Raw genomic sequence first — 20,555 nt, forward strand, 5'->3', positions numbered from 1 at the left:
GGAAGTCGCAGGGATACTGTCTTTGGGGCACTGAGATAGAAGTGCAGGAGTAGGTGAGTGGGGCTAGGGTTGGAGAGGGAACCAGTTACTGAATCTGTAGCTTAAGAACCCTTAAGTTTCTCCTCTGGGGACATTAAGCCCCAGGAGGTCTAACTCTGTGTGGGGAGTCGGGGCAGCTACACAGAGAGAAAGCCCCTGGAGCCAAGAGCTTTTTGGAAGAACCGTGAGAGATCTACGTAGGGATACCTCTGCCTGAGCCCCAGATACAGCAGAGTAAGAGCGCTGGAGGGGCAAGAGAAGCTTCAGCTCAGGAATGCACAAGGGAGTTCATCTGTGGGCAGGGCACACAGGGGATCCCAAAAGGCTGTCCTGCCCTATTTTCATGTGTCCACCGTGACTAGAAATTGGGGTCTTCTACAGGTTTGACCTGAGACTCAAGTCTGGTAAAGCTTCTCATGGTTACTGAAGAGTTAAAAACAAGGTTTCTAGGGACAAAGATGAGCGGGGTAAGGGAGAACAACTGTGAGGGGGACCTGCCTTGGAAGGAGCGCCAGACAAGGGGCCTGCATCTCGGGCCCACTTTCATAGCAGTTTTCCGGTCTTCCACTCACACCATGGCACCCGTGGACGAAGGCACTGATAGGACCCCGTGGCAATAAGCAGCCGCCTGGGTCCCAGCAAGTCTCCTTGGGAGTGGCGGGGAGCAGCGTCTCTTCACCTTTCTGGGAGGTGGGCTCCAAGAGAAGGGCTGGGCAGAAGAGTGAGGGTGCAGGGGTGGTCTTACTCAGCAGGTCCAACTTCTGTCTTCATGGCTTCTTGCCTCTGCCCCTTCCTGTTGTCTCTTTTTTGGGGGTACCAGGTACCAGGCCTGTCGTAGGCCATTCCACTAGGAGACACCAGCATTGTATTTAAGTCCATTTATGGGAAATTTCAAATTTTCCAAGTCCAATCCTCCAGGGAGCCCTTCTTGGTTGCCTAGGGCCAATTTTATGTCCTTCTTTTGGGTACGAATGGCCTCTTTACTTGTCTGTCCAGGACACTCTAAGTTCCTTAAGGGAAGGTTTATTCAACCTTGACCTTATCCAGTTCCTAGCATTATGGAGATTAGATTTTATCTGTTGAATTTTAAAAGTTAATAAAAGGCAGAGCAGGCTGCAAGTAAATACCAATTAAAGATAAAGAACAGCAAGAGGCTAGACTCTGGCAGATGGAAGACAAGTCCCCCTACCAGAAAAATCAGGACGAACTAAATTAAAAGCCTGTCCCCAGCACCAACCAACTCTAGACTCACAGCTGTGACACAGGCATAAGAAAGAAGATGAACAAGGTGGAGAAACACCATGGAACATTCAAGGAAAATGTGGAGGGTTTGGACTCCCAGGTGCTCCGGTGTTTGACTACTATTTCCTCCGAATTCCCCACAGCAACTGGAGGAATGATGAGCACAGAGGAGATGTTTTGCAAATACTCACCAATCAATCAATATGTAATAACTTACCTATGATAGGATCTACATTAAGACCTTTTCGAAGCCATCAAAGTACCTTTCTCAAAAGCAGTACCTTTCTCACCCTTTTTTCTGCACTTCACCAAAGAAGATATACAGATGGCAAATAAGCATGTGAAAAGAAGCTCGACATCATTAGTCACTACAGAAATGCATGTTAAAACCACAACGCTATACCACTACATACCTCTTAGAATGTCTAACATTAAAAGACTGACCACACCAAGTGCTGGTGAGGACGTGGAGCAATGAGAAAGACTATCACTTTGAAAACGTCTGGCAATTTCTTAAAGTGTTAAAAACACACCTACCACATGGCCTAGATACTGTATTCCTATATGTTTACCCAAGAGAAAGGAAAGCATACGTCCATACAAAGATTTGTTAGTGAATATTTATTTGTAATAGTTCAAATACTAGAAACCACCCAAATATCCAGCAACAGACGAATGGGTAAACCAAGTGTGGTCATATCCATTCAACGGAATGCAATACGGCAGTCAAAAGAAATGATCTACTGATACATGCAACAATACAGATGAACCTCAAAATAATTATGCCGAGTAAAAAAGTCCCATTAAAAAAAGTATACCTTGTATGATTCCATTTATATAAACATCTAGAAAAATGTAACCTAATCTACGGTGACAAAAGCAGCCCGGTGGTTACCTGGGGATAGAAGTGTGGAGTGAGCAGAATCAGAGAGGGGCATGAGGAAACTTTTGGGGTGAAGAATATGTTCATTATCTTAATAATGGTAAGTAAGGCAATAATTTCACAGGTATATACATATGCCAAATTTTATACACTCTGAACAGGTACAATAAAGCTGCTGAAAATGTAAGACAAAAAGACTACACATCAGATCTGCAACAAACTGAATTGTATAGTTCTGATTTACATAAATAAATTTAAAAGTGGCTTTAATGACAATGCAACACCCTTAAAGATACTAATTTAACTAGAGGGACCAAACCACAATATAAAATAAAATATCTATCGAAAAGAGAAAAGTAAAACATTACCAGACTGTCTTTTCTGTGGACCCAAGGGTCACAAGCTAAAACTGGTCACGGAAACATACTGGCAGCACTGGGCATATCTGCGAGCTGATGAGGAAGCAACCAAGTTAGGATCCACCTTCTTCTGAGTTTTAAATTCTAGCAGGTTCCCATCTGTGGCATTAAGCCATAAGCGATAAGCTCCACCAAGTCTCCCCACAATAGTCATTCCCCCTTACCTAGAGATCTTCTGATGATGGGTTTCCCAGATCCCCCCAACCCTGGAGTGTTCCTTACACCCTCCCCCACACCTGAAGCACTGGTTCTGAATCTCATGTGCAAACAGGAAGCTTCCTGTGAGCTGTTTAACCGTATCAATGACGGGGCCTCGCCCTGTGAAGAGCTTCCCATATGATTCTAAGGTGCAGCCAGGGCTGCGAATCACTGCTTGAGAGGCCCCCTCGTCTCCAGAGAACGGTGGGGCGCCCAGATGTGGCTGGCTGGTCCCCCACTTGGGAGCCCGTCAAGTGCACTAACGCCTACCTCGTTTGACTGCCCTCTACTGCACTTTTTCCAAATTGAAGGTTGGTGGCAACTCTGCATCGAGCAAGCGTATCAGCGCCAGTTTTCCAACAACATTTACTCACTTCATGTCTCTGTATCACATTTTGGTAACTCTTGCAATATTTCAAGCTTTTTCAGTAACATTATATTCATTACAGTGATCTGTGATCAGTGATTACAACTCGCTGAAAGCTCAGATAACAGTTAACATCCTTTAGCAATAAAGTATTTTTTAATTAAGGTATGTGCGCTGTTCTTAGATAATAATGCTATCGCACACTTAATAGAACTACAGTATAGTGTAAACATAATTTTTATATGAACTGGGAAACCGGAATTTTCATTTGATTCACTTTATCACAATATTCACCTTATTGCGGTGGTCGAGAACCAAACCTGCGATATCCCTGAGGTATGCCTGTACTACCCAGCTAGCAGGATGTCCCCAGAGTGAGAACTGACCTTGACGGCTCATCTCAAGGACCAGCAGGCCTGAGCTCAGAGCTTAATCTAGGTTGAGAAACTGCTTCCGAAGAGAAAGACAATGACACATTACACAAATTTGGGGAGATGATCTACCTACCGTCCCAGGAAGCTAGGAGGAAGTATAGTCTCAGCTGAAACACAGTTTTTTTTTCATATTTTCTTATTAAAAATTCCTGAATGAGGATTATCAGAGTGACTAGTATCACCTGATCAAAATCCACCCTGCTCTAAAAGCCTCAAGCTAAGAGACAAAGCCATTTCCTACTCACGCCTGTTCTCATGCCACTGAGGTCACTGTACTTGTTAGAGCTTACAGAACAGCTTCAGCACAGGCGAGCAGAGAAACTGGATCACTGCTTCTTGATCACTTATAACCCTGAAGAGGGACTTTCTGGGCCGAAATCTATGGGTTACTAATAGCCTACATGGCAGAGAGAGAGAGAGAGAGATACACATCAAGAGACCACCAAAATTACTTTCCATTAAGAAAGAACAGAAAGACTTAAAAAAAAGAGTTTCAGTTCCCAACAGAGTTACATGGGAATGACATAGTACGAAATATTAACAATCCAGAGACTCTGGCTCTTCGTTATGCAAAAATGGATTTAAGAAATCCAAAGAGGGAAAAAAAGATCCAGCTTCTATCTGATGAGCTGTACTACGCAACCACCCATTTCTTCTCTTCCTTCGCCAGTAATGGCCAGAATGATGTCATAACCACACTAGACAGCTGTCTTCCTGGATAAAATCACCTTGTAAAGGAGAAATGCAATTAGCGGATACAATGAAATACAATTTTTAAACTGATTCTGCAGGCTGCCACGTTTGACTTGGCGCTTAATGGCCAAGTTATTATAGTTTTCTATTTTATGTAACTTCTCTCTGATTCAGTATCTGTGGAAGACACTGAGATTTAAATCCCAGTCTATGTCACACCAGATCTGAGATAAACATAGGACAGATGAGCTGAGAGTGAGGCCAGGACCAGAATGAGGCAGTAAAGAGCTGAAGTGCCACCAAGATGGGCAGGGAGGGTGGAGCAGCAGGGCTCCTCCCCAACTCTTTCTGCCGGCCTCCTCTGGTCTCCCTCCTCAACGCCTGGCAGATTCTAACCACTCTTGAGACTTCCGCTACCCCCACCTAAGGAGCTGATTACCAAAACTATTTCTTCAACAAAATCCAAGTTCCAGACCTATATTTTAAAAACACTCATTGTGAAAATGTTCAAATACACATAAAAGTAGCTCATCAACAGTGTTATGCTCTCCTCCCCCAGTTTCAAGTTAGTAGCTAGTTTTACCATATTCTCCCCACCCCCATCCCTGCCCTTGGCACACTTCTGAGAAAGGGCAGGACACAGGTCCATCACATCATTTTACTTAAGACCTAAGAGCTCCTCCAACTTAACATGCTTCAAACAGAACTCATTTTGTTTCTCCCCTTTTATAGACAGCATGTCTTCTGAATTTTTAGAGTTCCAGCCTGACTGAGCAAACACCTAGCCTGTAGAAAGTGCTTGGTCAACGCTTACGGAGTGACAAGTACACACACACACACACACACACACACACACACACACACACACAGTAGGGGACCAGACAGCAGGAAGCAAAGGTCCCGACGGAGGGTCTAGCTAATAAGACAGGATCCAGGACTTCCTACTGGCTTCCTGCCAGGGGCCAGCACTTCTGAGTATGGAAACCCTCTGGCTGAAGCAGGACAGCAAAGTAGTTCTGTCCATGGAAAGTATGACAATCCTGACAAGCTACAGCTTTCAGTGTGCGGCTATTAGCAGAACTAAATAGGTTCTCTCAAGCGGAGAAAAGGATCTTTTACAACATATATGCTAATGAAGCACGACGACACAGAGCATTTAAAACAAAATGTCCCTATATTTATTCTCCACAGACAGATTTTCACATTAATATTTATGAGGGATTCCTCGTTTATTTCTCCCAGAGATTTTTCTCCTGCCCAAACAGAGGGGATAAAAGATAAGTAACATGAACCAATTATCTTTTAAACAGCTACAAAGGACTACCTTATTTATCTGCATTCTGCTACTTGATTAATCTTCCTAATATACCACTTTTTCACACATCGGCCCCTGCTCATGAGCCCCCAGGGCCTGCCGCTCCCCGAGGGAGCACACTGCAAGGCTTCAGCCTGGCTTGCAGATCTGCTTGCTGCCCGAGCCTCCAGATTCAAGCCTATCCATGCCACCCAGCAGGGCCAGACCGGCACCGCCAAACCCTCCCCCGGAGGTATTTCTGTTGGTCCAAATGGCACCTGCTTCCCAGCCATCTGAACACCCAAGGCTTACACCTTCAACTTACTGAGAGCCAGGAGCAATAAACATCCTGCAGAAAGATGTTCTCAGCCTTATCAGCCAGCAGGCATGGGGTTGGAGGGGCACAGAGGGGAACTAGCCCGCAGGATGTGCTCGTTCAGCCTTCAGTGCCTGAGACAAGGCCAGGCAGGAAAGGAGAGGCAGGGGGCCCCAGTTCCCTAGGAGTTTCCAGTCGAACCAAAACACAAGGCAGACAGTGAGTGGCAAACGCCACAGAAGAGCCACAAAGTCAAGCGTCACAGCGGTTATGAGTTGAAGGTTTCTTCCTACCCAGTCACTGGACCACATTTTTCTTTCCCCAGTCAGTGCCAGACTGAGAGACACACTTCCCTTCTCTACCTGCCAGTAACACAAGCACACAAACACACGAGAAAGGACACTGCAAGAACCATTACTGAGTGTGTCTCCTCCGAGCCCCCAATTGAGAGACACTCTGAGGAACAGGGAGGGTGAGGCAAAGGGTGGACTGGACATGCAGGAAGACTCCTCTGCGCCGTTGGCCTCGAAAAACCTTCAGATTCTATTTCAAGGCAAATGGAAAACAAAGGCGGGCAGCAACAATAAAGCAGAGGGAGTAAATGAAACGGTGCTTGGGCAGTTAAACTTTTACAATGCAATCGGACAAGGCCCGGGCTCTTCCCGGCCCGCGCTGCACGGAGCTCTGACCGCGGAGGGTTTCTTTCCGTCCCTGTCAAGCTGGCCTGACCACGGTTCTCCCCCCTTTCCTAGTCACAATCATAAACCGTACAAGAGTCCGGCACACTCGTTTCTACCAGCCGTTTAACCTTTGTAAGGAAACTGGCTGAAACTAATAGGCTGAAAATAATTTTGTTGACGAAACAGAGGGAGACGACAAATTAGAGGATTGAAGATTCGCGTGCAGGTAAGGTAACCCTTCCTATGTGCTCATTCCTATCCAAACTCAGGACCCCAAAGAGATGTGGACACATTTTTCTAAGATGGGGACAGTACCTCTCACTGTTCCTGGAGGCAGCACCAATCTTGTAGGAAAAAGGCAAGAGCAGCACTGGGTCAGACAGCTTAAACACGACTGGTGTGAATAAATGAGCTTCTGCCGTGCCAGTTATTGGAAACTGATCTCTTCCTTATTAATATGGTCCCGCAATGGAGACAAAGATTTCTTCATGTTCTAGAATGCAAACAATGTTTTAATCTTTAATTATATTCTCAATTTCAACTCTTCTGGAGAGTTACAGCCACCAAGGCCTGGGATTATTTCTTTATTACACAGCCTCTCAGTGGTATTTAATGAATATTGTTACTTAATACTTGCCGGTTGGGGAAAGAAGGATTTAGTGAGTTCCTACTCAAGTTTTGATGACTTTTCCGAAACTCACAGCTGCAAAGTTCTCTACTTCCTTTTGGGGACACTCCGTACAGGCAGCACGCTTGCTCTGCTCAGCTCTACCCAAGCTCGGGAAGAGTCAGCCTGTGGAATGAGCATCCCTGAAGAAAGGGACTCAAGGTACAATGCTCTGCGTTTCTAAAGCTCGTGGCAATGAACCCATGTGCTCCTCGTTCATGGTTTACTCTGCTGGTCCGCTCAGATGCAAACTAAAATCCAACAAACAGAGATGCCAAATATTCTTTTCAGGGCTCCCATCATCATCTCATTGAAGAATTTAATATAAACTTATCAGCATAGAACCAAATTCTGCCCTCAACCAAATACCAAGATCCTCATGAGGCAAAACAAAGCTCAGGTAATCAGGAAGAAAATGAGGTCCCTGCAAGGAAGTACGTCCGCCGTCACTACTCAAACACCTGTAGCAAGGTTTTTGTAATCGCACAGCGACTATAGAAGCCTGCAGTTTCATATCTGTGTGGCCAAGGGGAAAAAACACGTTAAAAAAAAAAAAAGTCTTGAAAATCAGCAACAGAAAAGATAATGACGTAATGGCCAGGAAGCTACAGGAAGAGGCTCTGGGTTTACTGCACTTCGTCCTGGCAAACATTCTCCTTGCTCGGTTTCAACATCGACAACCACGAGAAGCTCCCACCCTCATTCATCACTATCACCAAGGACAGATTTATGCCATTGCTTTGCTCTCCGTGATTCCTGTTGGTTTCACATTAAGCAAAAGACAACATGAGCCTCTGCCTTTCAAGAACACATCCTGGAAAGAATCCAATCATCTGTATAAGCACCGTGTGTAATTTCAAGTCGATGATCTTCCTGGGAATTCGTGTGCAAGGCGGTGGCAGAAAATGAGCCTCTGTCAGTTAAACTCCCATAGCCAAATTAGAGGCCCTACCGAAGGCAATCTGTTGTTCAAACACTGGAACCCCGAGGTGCACGTGCCGTGTCATTATCCCTGCTACCTCCTGAACTGGTGGCATTTCTTTCCAGCAACACTTGTCCTGCATGCTGTTTTTGTGGTGGTGTTTTGTTACTCAAACCTGAGGTAGGTCATCCAAGAACAGGAGCATGCAGGCTCCGTGCACTCTGAAAGGTGGTAGATAATACTGAAACAGATGCAAAATGTTGACGAAATGGTACTAGAAGACTCCACAGAACATCGAGGAATACCACTCAGTGATAAAATGGAATGAGCCACTGACACATACAATATAAACGAATCTCCAAAATTGAGCAAAAGAAACCGGAAAGAAAATGTGTTCCGCAGGACTCCCTTTACGTGGCGTTCTAGAAGAGGCAAGAACAGGGTATAGGGATAGAAATTAGAACAGTGGTGGCCTGATCGAGCAACTGGAGAGAAGTATAGTCAACTCTTTTCAGGAGTCCTGCTGTCAAGATGAGAGTGGGGAGCTGGGAGCTGGAAGAAAGGGGAGTATGAGCCAGGTGTTCCCATGGGAGGAGGGTGTGGGTAAGCGTGTTTGCGTACTACCAGGAATGAGCCCGGAGAAAGCGGAATCCTGAAGGCGTGGGAGAGAGAGGAGACCAGAGGACGAATGGCTTGGAGTAGCTGACAGTGTGGGCCTAGTGGGGAAGAGGAAGGGCTGTCCCTAGCTGGGATCATGGACAGTGCCCAACTGACAACAGGACAGGTAGCCTATGAAAGGAAAAGTGCCCTTAATTGAGCCGGCAGGACCCTTTCACAAAGGATGACAAGAGACAAAAGAAACCTCCTGTCCCCACAACTTTCAGGGGATGGGGTAATACTTTTAAAAATAAGCTTTCTGTAGAACAATTTTTGCCCTCGAATCTAAATGAGATCTATGTGTGCGAAGTAAGAACACGCAAGTACTCGCTTGCCTCGCTGCCCAGAGCCAGCACTTCATCAGGCCACCGCCAGGTGTCCCAGGCCGTTCGGCTTGCCAATATGGATCAAAACTGTATCCCATATTAACAGAAAAGCATGCTGAACAATGTGTCGTGAAGCTGAGACTGCTATCTAAGAGAGCACAAGTAAACATGGCCACATCTGACATGTATTAAATACACAGATATCTCAATAGGCAACTTGCAGATCAATCAAGTAAGACAGCCACTCTCAGCTGATCTCATTCCTACAAGGGTCAAAAGCCTGCTGATGTTTAAACAGGAACAGGGGACACGGCTCCTTTCTGAAAACAACAGGGCCCTTTCCGCAACGGACTCGAAATGAACACTCAGGAATTAGGAATGAGGCGGCTTCGTCAGCCAGCCCTCTGAATGCTAACACGTGACAAAAGATCGTTCATCACAAACAGCATCTTTGTCTTCTTACAAGCTTCTTTGGAGAAGAAGAAAGATATGAATCATTAATCTCATGAATCACTAATCCTATGGGAACTCAGGGGAGAATCAGGGTCTTCAAAGACTACTACTGTTCAAGCCAACTGCATTTAAAAAACAAACACACCGTACCAATCTCCTGCATTCTTGCCATGCCTGTGGTCTCAGCACACGTAGGCAGAGCCAGTGGTTTTGTTGTGGTAGACTTACTGCCATCCAAATGCTGACACAAGCCAATGCAGAAACCCATCTGTCACTGCATCAACAGAGTTCCAGAGGAGGGTGAGTATGGAGCCCAGCACTGGTCCTCCACTGGCTTCCTCCACTGAGAAATAAAACCTTTCCTTAGACTCCTGTAAGCCTATGCGAGAAGCATCAAGCTCTCTTAATAAAGTCAAGCTTCCATCCTTCACCTGGCAGTGGAGAAATTCACTGAAGTTTGGCGAGGCCTCCCTAAGTGTGGCTCTCTCTCAGCGCCCTGCCTGTGGCCTTTCTTGAGCACTTTGGGATCATGTCATTAGGACTTGGCACACATTACTAGGACTCCCTGCTACTTGTTTGTTCCTGTTTCTGCTCAGAGCTTCTTGAAAGCCAAAATTCTATCTTCTGCATCTCCAAATCCCCAGCACAGTGCATAGGACCAAACACTTGTAGGCCCTGAATAAATATTTGCTGAATAAATAAGTGAATGGGGCTTACAGGCTCAGCCATTCTTCCCTCTGTGCAATGACTCTCCTCATTGGCAACTACGGTGGTTTAAAAAAAAAACAACTGCAAATTCTTTAACAATCCTTCCTTCAAAAGGGAGAGCCTCATCCCCTCCCCTTGAACATCAGTCAGACTTAGTGACTCATTTCTAACCAACAAATGGGGTGGAATGGATGATGTGTCTTTGGAGGCTAGGTCATAAGAAGGATTGGCTCTGCCTGGCTCTTATTCTCCTAGATAGCTTGCTCTGGGAGAAGTTACCCAACTGGGGAGAGAGACTGAGGTCTCTTGTCAACAGCCAACACCGCCTCGCCTGCCGTGTGAGCGAGCCGCCCTGGACAAGACCTTCAAACCTCAGTCCAACCTTCAGATGATTCCATTTCTGGCTGATACCTGATTGCGATCTTCTGAGAGACTGAGCCAGAACCACCCAGCGAAGCCACGCTCACAAAAAATGTGAGAGACCATGTTTACTGTTGTCAAACCACCACGTTTTGGGGCGATCTGTTATGCAGCCAATAGATGACTAATGCACCAGTCCTGGAGGGTTGGGAGTTGTTTTATAAGGGATTTCCTTAATGACAAAGTTAGTCTATGCTCATGTCATGCTTATAATAAAAATTTTGTAATTAGCAATGTTCCACAGAATGCAATCATAACACGGCGGATGAATATGCAAATTGAAATGTTCCATAGATAAAATTACACTACCTTCAAGTCTAACAACTACATTCAATAAATGTTGAGATGTGATACAGAACATTACAATACAATCCTTTTAGGAGGTTGTTTCTTGTTTTTAAACATATATGCATAGAAAAAGTCAAGAATAACATCCATCAAAACCTTACCAATAAATAAAATCTTTAAAAAAAAAAAAACCTTACCAATAACTTTCTCAGCGTGACATGGTATTATTATGTTTCCCTTCGTGTCACCTTTGGTTTGTTCAAGGTCTACAATATGCATCTATTACTAGTGGCCTATGTTTTAATTTAAAATTTTTTTATGATTCAATTAGTCCAGCGGCTATGTCTTACGGTATTTCTATTCCTGACTCCAACACAATTAAGAAGCACATAGTAGGTGCTCAATAAAAGTGCACTGAATGTCCTTTAGCTATAGATCCTGCCTACTGGACAGGTCTCTGAAGGGATCCAGGATAGCGTGAGCCCCAAAAGCTCAATGATGTGAAAAGGCAGCAGTCAATTTTCACAGGAAACAGGCTACTAAGTATAGGAAATCATTCCGATGTTGTATTCTTAGGACACAGTAACCACTTTTCTCTTTGAAACTAAGTATTTTGAGTGATTTATTATAAATTTATAATGACAGTTGTGAACACCTCCTTTTTTTTTTTTTTTTTGGCATGAGAACAGAGTCTGTTGATTGCCTTGGTGCTTAAAATAGTTTCTAAGTGTCCTCATAATAGCATGTCACCTGTAAACAGGTTTCAAGCCAATGCAAATGAACAAATGGCGAACAGATGGACTAAGAGCTGACTTTTGTCAAGAGAGAGTTAGCAACAAACACTTTTTGGCTCCAGTCTTATGGGACCATTAGAAAGTCTTTCACTTCTCGCCAAACACCTTGCCTCAGTAGACAATCCATGCGGGGAAAATGACAAGTTACAAGGCCCATTAGACTCTGGAGAGCTGAAAGCTGGAGATCCGCAGAATCACCAAATCAACACACAAGAAACAACAGGTAATGTTCCTTCAGAAGCCTTCTACCAAACAGTGAAAAGTCTCTGCTTTGTATCAAAGTGTCTGAAAAACGTGCACCTGTGCATGCAGCAGGGAGAAAATAACTTGTTGGAAGCCAGTTGGTTATGTTCATCTTCTGGAAGCAAATGTTAATCGTGAAGAAAACCTGAAAATCATAGAAATGGTGGTGCGAGTGTCCAGCGACAAGGAAAAAGATCCCCAGAGGCATCCTCCGTGACCTCCCAGCTCTCCGCTGGCCTCTCTCCACCTAATGTCACCTCCTTGGAGAGGCCTTCTTTGACCACCCAATCTAAGCAGTTTCCCCAATCCCATCCCTTAGTACCCTATGTGTTCCTTCCTAAGCACCAATCATAACCAGAAATTATTATATTAATTTATTTAAGGGTGCTTTTTTTGGGGGGGGGCCTTTTCCCCCTCCAAACAAAAAGCTTCAGGAAGATGGGACCACATTTGTGTTGCTCATCGTTGTATCCCCACAGCCTAGGACAGTGCCTGGCAGATAGTAGGTACAATATTTGTTAATCAAACAGAAAATAAGTGAGATCTTGCATAAAGGCAAACAACTGAGTTCTCACCTAGAAACACTCCTCTGGACTGGAATTTTTAAAATATACAGCTGATTCCTGAACGACACGAGTTAGAAGTGCACGGGTCCACCTATACGTGATTTTTTTTTCAATACAGTACCATAAATGTATTTTCTCTTCCTTAAAATTTTCCTAATAACATTTTCTTTTTTCTAGCTTATTTTATTATAAGACTAGAATATATAATACATTTAATATGCAAAATACATGTTAATCGACTGTTTATGTTATCTGTAGGCTTCTGGTCACTCTTGGGCTATTAGTTGTTAACTCTGGGGGGAACCAAAAATTATACACAGATCTTCGACTGTGCCCGTGATCCCGCATTGTTCAAGGTGTCAACTGTAGTTTGTAACTGAGGATGTAACCAAAAGAGGGTACAATAGGAGGGCAGGACAGGCTAGGGAATGTGTCTAAAGTCCCAGCCAAGCCATCTGGGAGTACTGCCTCGCTCAGGAAAGTGTGTGCACTCACAGAGAAGCTATCAGCAAAGACTGGTGTGTTTGCATTTCCGATTCCACACAGAGTGAGCCTTGGCCTTCATCTGCTAGAGCTTCTAGCACAAAATAACTCAATAGGTAAAAGGACGAATCCCTTGTGGCATATTTGAAAGAATATTACACAGCAACAACAACAAAAAAAAACCAAACAACCTAGATGAATCTAACAGACATTATGCTGAGTGAAAAAGAGCTGATCACGAAAGATTACATATTGCATGATTCCAATGATATGAAGTTCAAGAACAGGTAAAAATCAATCGTTCAAAGAAAGTGGAACAGTGTTACAGCTGGGTAGGGAGGTAGCACATGCACAGACTGGGAACACGGGGAGGAGCCCTCATGGGATTCTGGAAGCGGTGGCCACGTGGTCTGGTCTGGGTGGAGCTACATGGAAGTGTGCACATGTGAAAACAATCACCAAGCTGTACATTTCTGAACCTCACAGTATCTCTTACCTCTCACTAGGAAAAAGAAGAACTCACATTTTATGAGTTTAAAAGAGAACAAGTGAGTCTAGCACGACTCAAATCCCAGCTCCCCGGATTCTCTAGGTGGCCCACAGCTTATCAAAATGTGCTCCTCAGCTGTCTCATCGGTTAAATAAGGACAACCATACTTAGGCTCTGCCAACTCTGGGAATGTGACAAGGAAATAAAGAAAAGGCTACGAGGTATCTTTAAATCCTAGGTGGAAAAGTCACGCACAAAATACGCCAATTATGAAGCGTATCATCACTGCTTCACTTAAGATCAATGCAAAAGATGTGACCTGCGTGCTGGGTTTCTAATTTTAGCAGGTACCCTGGCAAAAGGAAGAACCACCTCACAAAAAATACCTTTCCATTCACCAAAACAAGCACCAAGGAGAGTTCACCCAGGACAAAAGAGCTGTTTCAAACCCATTACTCACTGAGGTGGTAAGACAAGAGTCGTGGGCTGAGCCTTCGGTCTCCGTTTAGCAGATACTCCCATCTGGTTAGCAGAGCGTTTCAAGGACTGTTGATTCAAAAGGCCAGACGCCAGACCTGCATGGTACTGCAACTGCACAGACAGAACAAAAGGGGAAGAAAAATACTGTTTGGTAAATGCAGGCCGAGGGGTATGAAACTATCAATACTTGATGTATCTTACCCCTTAGAACATTTTAAACCATGGCAAATGCAATGGCTAACATTTTGCTTCAAGGAATGTATTTGTAAAGAGCTACTGAGACAAACGGGAAAAGCAGTGTGGGCAAGGTTGTTCATCACAGCATGACGTAATGATGGAGAACCAGGGACGACCTGAACACCCAACAGTAACTGGGAATTTGGTTAAGATACGGAAAGAAATTTAAGACATCACTTTGTTGAATAAAAACCAAAAACAGGTTACACTGTAAATGGAGAGACACTTAAAAAGACAGTCTCTTAAATGTTAACAGTAATAGGGGCACCTCGGTGGCTCAGTGGGTTAAGTATCCAATTCTTGGTTCCGGCTCAGGTCGTGATCTCGGTTGTGAGAACGAGCCACGCGTCAACTCCACACTCAGTGGGGAGTCTGCTTGGGATTCTTTCTCCCTCTTTCTCTCTCTCCCTCTGCCCCTCCCCCCACTTGCGCTGTCTGTCTCTCTCTCAAATAAACAGATCTTGAAAAAAATAAAACGTTAATAGTATATTCCTAAGTAGCAGAACTTGAGTAATTTTTCTTTCTTCTTTATTTTTCACTACTATTTCATATATGCTTTATATAAATGGTTTTTTAAAGCCTACGTCATTTTTTATAAGAAGATCCACGGGGATTCCTTAAAGACAAATTAGTTCTGAGAACTCTTGGTTAGAACAACAACCGCATAACTGGGTGTCTACTGCATTTCCTGGGAGCACAACATGGTCTATCATAAACATAAATGAAACACACAGTGTGGTCAGCCTCAACATTTGGAACCACTGGGCCACTGTCTTCAGTGCTGAAGATACAAGTGTCAGTCATAAGAAGCAGCTCCTGAGTACATCTTACAACAAAGCATACGAATGGATGCAGGCTCACTGAAGAGAACAGGACGGAGAAGTGCATTTCACTCTGTATACATGTAACTGGAACAACACACACTCTCAGTGAGCTCCAGGCCTGCATCCTTTGCTTTGTTCTGGACAAACTGCTGAGCTTCGAAGTTACTCAGGACATGTCATTTTACTTCTCTAGACCTCCATTTCACTACTGGAAAAGAGAAGTAACACTGCCTAACTCTAAACCCAAGAGAATTTAAGAAAAAAAATCCACCTTATTGAGTTACAATTTACATAAAATAAAATGCACACATTTTAAGTATACACCTGGATGAGTTATGATAATGTCTATACCTGTGAAACTGCCACCCCAATCAAGGTACAGACAATGTCCATCACTGAAGAAAGTTCCCTTGTGCCCCAATGCAGTCTGTCTCCCCCCCATCTCCTACCATCAGGATCTTTTGTTTTAAAATACAACTCATCATTCTCACTCTTTGCCAAGTGAAGCTTATATCAAAACTGACATGTGACAGTGACTGCTCTCTTTCTTTTTTAATCCCATATTTTTGTATTTTAGATCTTAAGAGTTGTCATCAATCTCTCAATAATAAAATTATCCTTGAAAGGTATCCCAATTTTGAACAGATGTAAATAAAACATTCAGACGTGAAAACGCCAAGCTAAGAATTTGGATTGAGACCATTTATAACATCCAATATGTTTCTTCTTCCCTTCTCAAATTAAGCAAGGTCCTTCAAACATTTATTCAGAATTAACTAAACATACAAATAGTAATTCACTCTGAAGCTCTGCATCAATTTCTTTTCAAAATGCTCTTTCAAGGCATAGATTTCCTTTGCAGAGTCAGCTACATTACAGTTCATGGTAATGAAACTGGTGACCACCACATCAAAGGGGCTGGGCCCTGCATGCAAAGGGTAATAACATTCTGAAAAATAAATGGTTCACCTAAAGCCAGTGGGCTGCGTACAAATAGAGAGAGCAAGTAAACAGAACCAACTGAAATGATCTGCTTCTTGAAAGTGGCCATAAAAATGAAGATATCCAGTGACCCAGTAAGACCGAAATGTCTGTGTTTGAAGCATCCATATTGCTTTTTAACAGGCTCTTGATTTACTTGGTCGATGTGCTGTGGGAGCCTTGTGGCTGCACAATACAAGACAAAGATGTATCACATTCATAATAAAAATGGAGCTCTTCTCAGGGTGGAAAGGGGGGGGCATAATTTGGCTCTAACAACTAATCTTAGACCAATGAATTTTGCTCAAATTTGTTTTTCTCCTACAGATTTCTTAAATGGGAAATCAATGGAAGCAAGGGACGGTACAAGTTTGAAAGACAATGTTTCAAAATGTCAGCTACTTGGGTTTCGATCGTCCCCACCAGAATTTGCAATGAGTGCAATATGCACGGGGGTTTATGGAATTAAAAGGAAAGACAGCTTGGCAGGGGTCCCCTCCTGGCTCAAGGAATCGTCTCTCCTTTTGGCTCTCCTTCTTCTTCGTATCTTATTAGGGTCCTTGCAAGCTCAGCCATTCCGGCCCTGCTGACTCTTTGAGGGGAAGAGTCCTGCTAACTATGCAGAGTGGCAGGGTGGTTCTGCCCACCTGGCATCGTTTTGATCATGTGCTCAAACAAACAAAAAACCCAAAACAGCAGAAATGCATGCTAGCTGCTGTCTTTTAAAGGGTTCTTTAAAACTTCGACTATCTTGGGCGCTCTCAATATACACTATACCTCTAAGAGCACACGGAGAGGGAAGGACTCCTCTTTCCAAAAAAACAAAACCTGCCCTTCAAAGCTGACTCATAGTGATTAAGCGACATTTGTTAATCATATATACGTATCCCAGTTTCCAGGAACACAGCTCCGACTGTCAAGATCTATAAGGGGCCCATTAAATATTTACTGAACCATCTTTATAATGGGAGAAAAGGTCAAAGTTAATAAAACTGACAGGCAGATCCCGTCCAACTGGATTTATACATTATTTAAGCACCAAATACTCCATTCCATGAAACACAGTTTAGATCTGAAAAGACTCTTGGAAAACGTTCACTCAGCCAATGGTTCTAAAACAGCAGAAGGGAGTTCAGAGCAAATCCACAAATTAACACTAAGAACATATCACTCCCCAAAATGCTGCCATAAGTTTTCAATTACAGGTTCTGTAATATTTTCTATAAAAATATATTTCAATAAACATACTTCGCTCCAAATGTCTGTGGCATGGAAACAACTCTATTTCCAAAAAGCAACTTATCAAAGTTCTAATGCAATTTTTCTATCCAAGATCATTTCTCCACTAACTAGCAAGAATAAAATGAAAGAGGGTGAGAAAGAAAACAATCTATTCTTTTAACTGCCACCTCACACAGCTGTGGGGAATGGGAATGTTGGTGTGGTGAGCATCTATTTACTGGTAAACTGCCATTCCGTGCTAAGAGCTATTTCAATGCTCTTTGGATTTAGAGAGCATTTCTCTCAGCTGCAATTTTGCTATTATTGTCAACTTCCTATTTTCTGTGATTGACCTAGGACTTTTCCGTCAGTTCTCAACCTGTAGCCCTTTCTAATCAATTACATCTACTAATTACCTCTATACCTGGGAAATCTCAACAACTCATAATAAGCTGGAAAACACCTCTGAGAATTAGGAAAACTTCAATTCACTGGGTACTTTCTTTAAAGTAACACTGTTTGGGGGCACCTGGGTGGCTCAGTCAGTTAAGCATCTGCCTTCGGCTCAGGTCATGATCCTGGGGGCCTGGGATGGAGCCCCGCGTCAGGCTCCCTGCTCAGCAGGAGCCTGCTTCTCCCTCTCCCTCTTCCCCTCCCCCTGCTCATGCTTGCTCTCCCTCTCTCTCTCAAAAAAATAAAATCTTTAAAAAAATAAAGTAGCACTGTTTTAGTATTAAACAAGCAAAAGTGCCAAGGGTTACAAGGTAAGGCCCTTGTTAACTCTCCCGTGCAGACCGACCACCTCTGTAACCGGCATCCTCTTTAAAGATGTGCGACCGGACTCTGCTACTTACAAGAGCTGTGTGATCTTACACATCTCACTTCCCTCTCCACGAAATATGCATTCTATCTTCTCCTCAGGCTCTGAAGTTTCATTCCTTCGGGTTTCTAAAGGAGTTACATGGGTATCTGGCTTCACCATAAAATGGCGACACAATGTCCCCACAACTTCACACAATAAAGCTCAACAACCCTTTTCACCTGGATAGGCTCGTTCTTTACAGAATCCATTTTAAAAGAAGTCCAAATTTCTGAGGCCTATATTCAGTTACCTTTAGTATGTTTCAAATTACAAATAACAACACATACTGGAAGGAAACAGTATTAAAGTAAATTATAAAAAAAGGATTCAAATGCAAAGTTTCTGCCTTATATCTTGGGTTCAGAGAATCAGATGAGCAACGATGTCCTTTGGTCGGCTCTCCACTTGGCTGTCTTCCACATTGTTCTGAATGTTTCTATCTGCTCCAAGACAGAGAGAGGATATATTTTGCAACGGACAGAAGTCTGAGGAGCAAATAGAAGGAAAGTCACCATACCTATCACATTCAATATTCTAATTAAGCCAGTGGCGTTCAATTAGGTCTAGCACATAAAAGCTGAAATGTTTGCTAAAACCTCCCTGGGGTCCATGGTACAGCATCTATTCATTCCCAACATCCTATCCATGCCATATGGCCTGAATCCCACTTTAAGAAAACCTGACATTCAAAATTCTCAAAATTTATAAGCCAGATCAACCAAGGTTTGATTCTCCCCACTGTGAAAATCATGATCTCCTTTTCAAAGATTCACCAAAGGCTTCTTTGAGGGAGGGGGGGGTGTTAAAAAAAGAAAAAAAAAAGTTGTCCTGACCTTAAGACATAGTTCACTTTATTTTTAAAAATCACTTTATGTATAATTTCATGTAAGTTTCTCAGAAGACCAGCAAGACAGACTGGTACTTCCGGTAACTAAACCCTTTGGGTGAGGAGTGAGACAGAACTAAGTTAAATTCTGGCTTGCTTAGACAAGGGGCCCATGCGAGGGGAGGAAGAGATCAAGAGGCTACGGAGCCCCACCACCTCCTCTCCCAGTCCCTCCAGGCCAGTTTCCCTTCTCTGAGCACAGAGCTTCTGCCTGTCACTGGGACTTGGCAGCCAGGAAAGGCAGCCTTGTCTTATTTCTTGGTCCAGGAATGAAGCTAAGCTGGCCACCTGGGGAGACATTTCTTGAGGGTGCAGACCTTGTTATTGATTACTCTGCATTCGCAACAGTACCCAGGATAGTGCACTGCATACAGGAGAAGCTAATGAATTTGTCAACTGGTAAGTGGACTGGCAGATTAGTGAAACTGCTACAGCCTGGCCTGGCCTGTCACTGTAGCCAATACAGAGAACAGAATGGCCCCATCGGACAGTCCTCTTAAGGCTGGGCACTTACAGAAGCAAACACACTGCTTTGCACGGACTCAGTGTCATAGCAGAACCACAAGGAACACCTCTTTCCTTTTATTCTAACTGCCCAAAATAGTGGATGTCTAAAAAACCTCTATTCAGGCTTGATCAGGAAAAAGCATCTGTAGGGACTGCACTCGGATGACTTCAAATCACAGAACTCTAATATTAGTCAGAGAAAGGCCTTGGAGACACCAACCTCCACCCACCCCCCATCTGCATTTTAGAGGCGAGGAGACTCAGGCCTTAGAAGAGTCATTGGTCCAAGGTCACACATACCCAGAGGGGGAGGGAGGCCATTCAGGATTCACCTCCCTTGTCTTTTCCCGGGAGGGAAGGTTGGGGGGGGGGGCTAAACATCTTTTTTCCTGGAGGACCTGACATTTGTTACCTCTGCCAGCAGGAGAGCACAGTGACTCTTCCCAGACAGGGGACTGAGACTGTGCTCAGGGACCACGATGTTAGCTAGCATCACCGGTGTCTGCTAGCTTGTTTGCTCCCTTCACTCCAACCTCTTTTAGGTATGAGATGTCACATGTTCTTCCCTTGAAATGACTCCAGTCATGTCTCAAGTGGGGAGTTTGGGAAATTCTAAATTCTATCATTTTAAGGCTTTAATATCATTCATGGTTAAAAACCATGGAGAAAAGAAATCAAGAAATCATAGAAACCTCAATATGTCCAAAAATCTAAATTTTAGACTTGGCAATAACACATTAACCTTCCTGGCATCTCTGCTATTTACTGTTCTCTGACAGGGCAATTGTGCTATTGCCTAATAGGAGTTTATAAATTCTCTTACTGTCCAGGCGAGTCCATACATATAATCTGTTTTTACTTAGGGATTCTCTTTGAGAATGTGTGTAATACATCATGAGAGCAATAAGCAAGGACATTAGCCATGGAGTATTACTTCCCCTGCAGATCCCTGACCAAAACAGCCAGTGCTGGTTG

The 20,555-nt window shown here is 43.7% G+C and overlaps 1 protein-coding gene across 1 annotated transcript in view; it reads right to left on the reverse strand.

Moving 5' to 3' along the window:
- The window catches only part of MED27 (mediator complex subunit 27), a 202,933-nt gene that overhangs the window by 124,699 nt on the left and 57,679 nt on the right, over positions 1–20,555 (reverse strand). Inside the window, exon 3 of the mRNA XM_034664726.1 lies at positions 14,043–14,173. Coding sequence (XP_034520617.1) covers positions 14,043–14,173 — 131 coding nt within the window. The remainder of the gene's footprint in view (positions 1–14,042; positions 14,174–20,555) is intronic.

This window comes from Ailuropoda melanoleuca, chromosome 7, assembly GCF_002007445.2.
Source record: "Ailuropoda melanoleuca isolate Jingjing chromosome 7, ASM200744v2, whole genome shotgun sequence".
Lineage (NCBI taxonomy): Eukaryota > Metazoa > Chordata > Mammalia > Carnivora > Ursidae > Ailuropoda > Ailuropoda melanoleuca.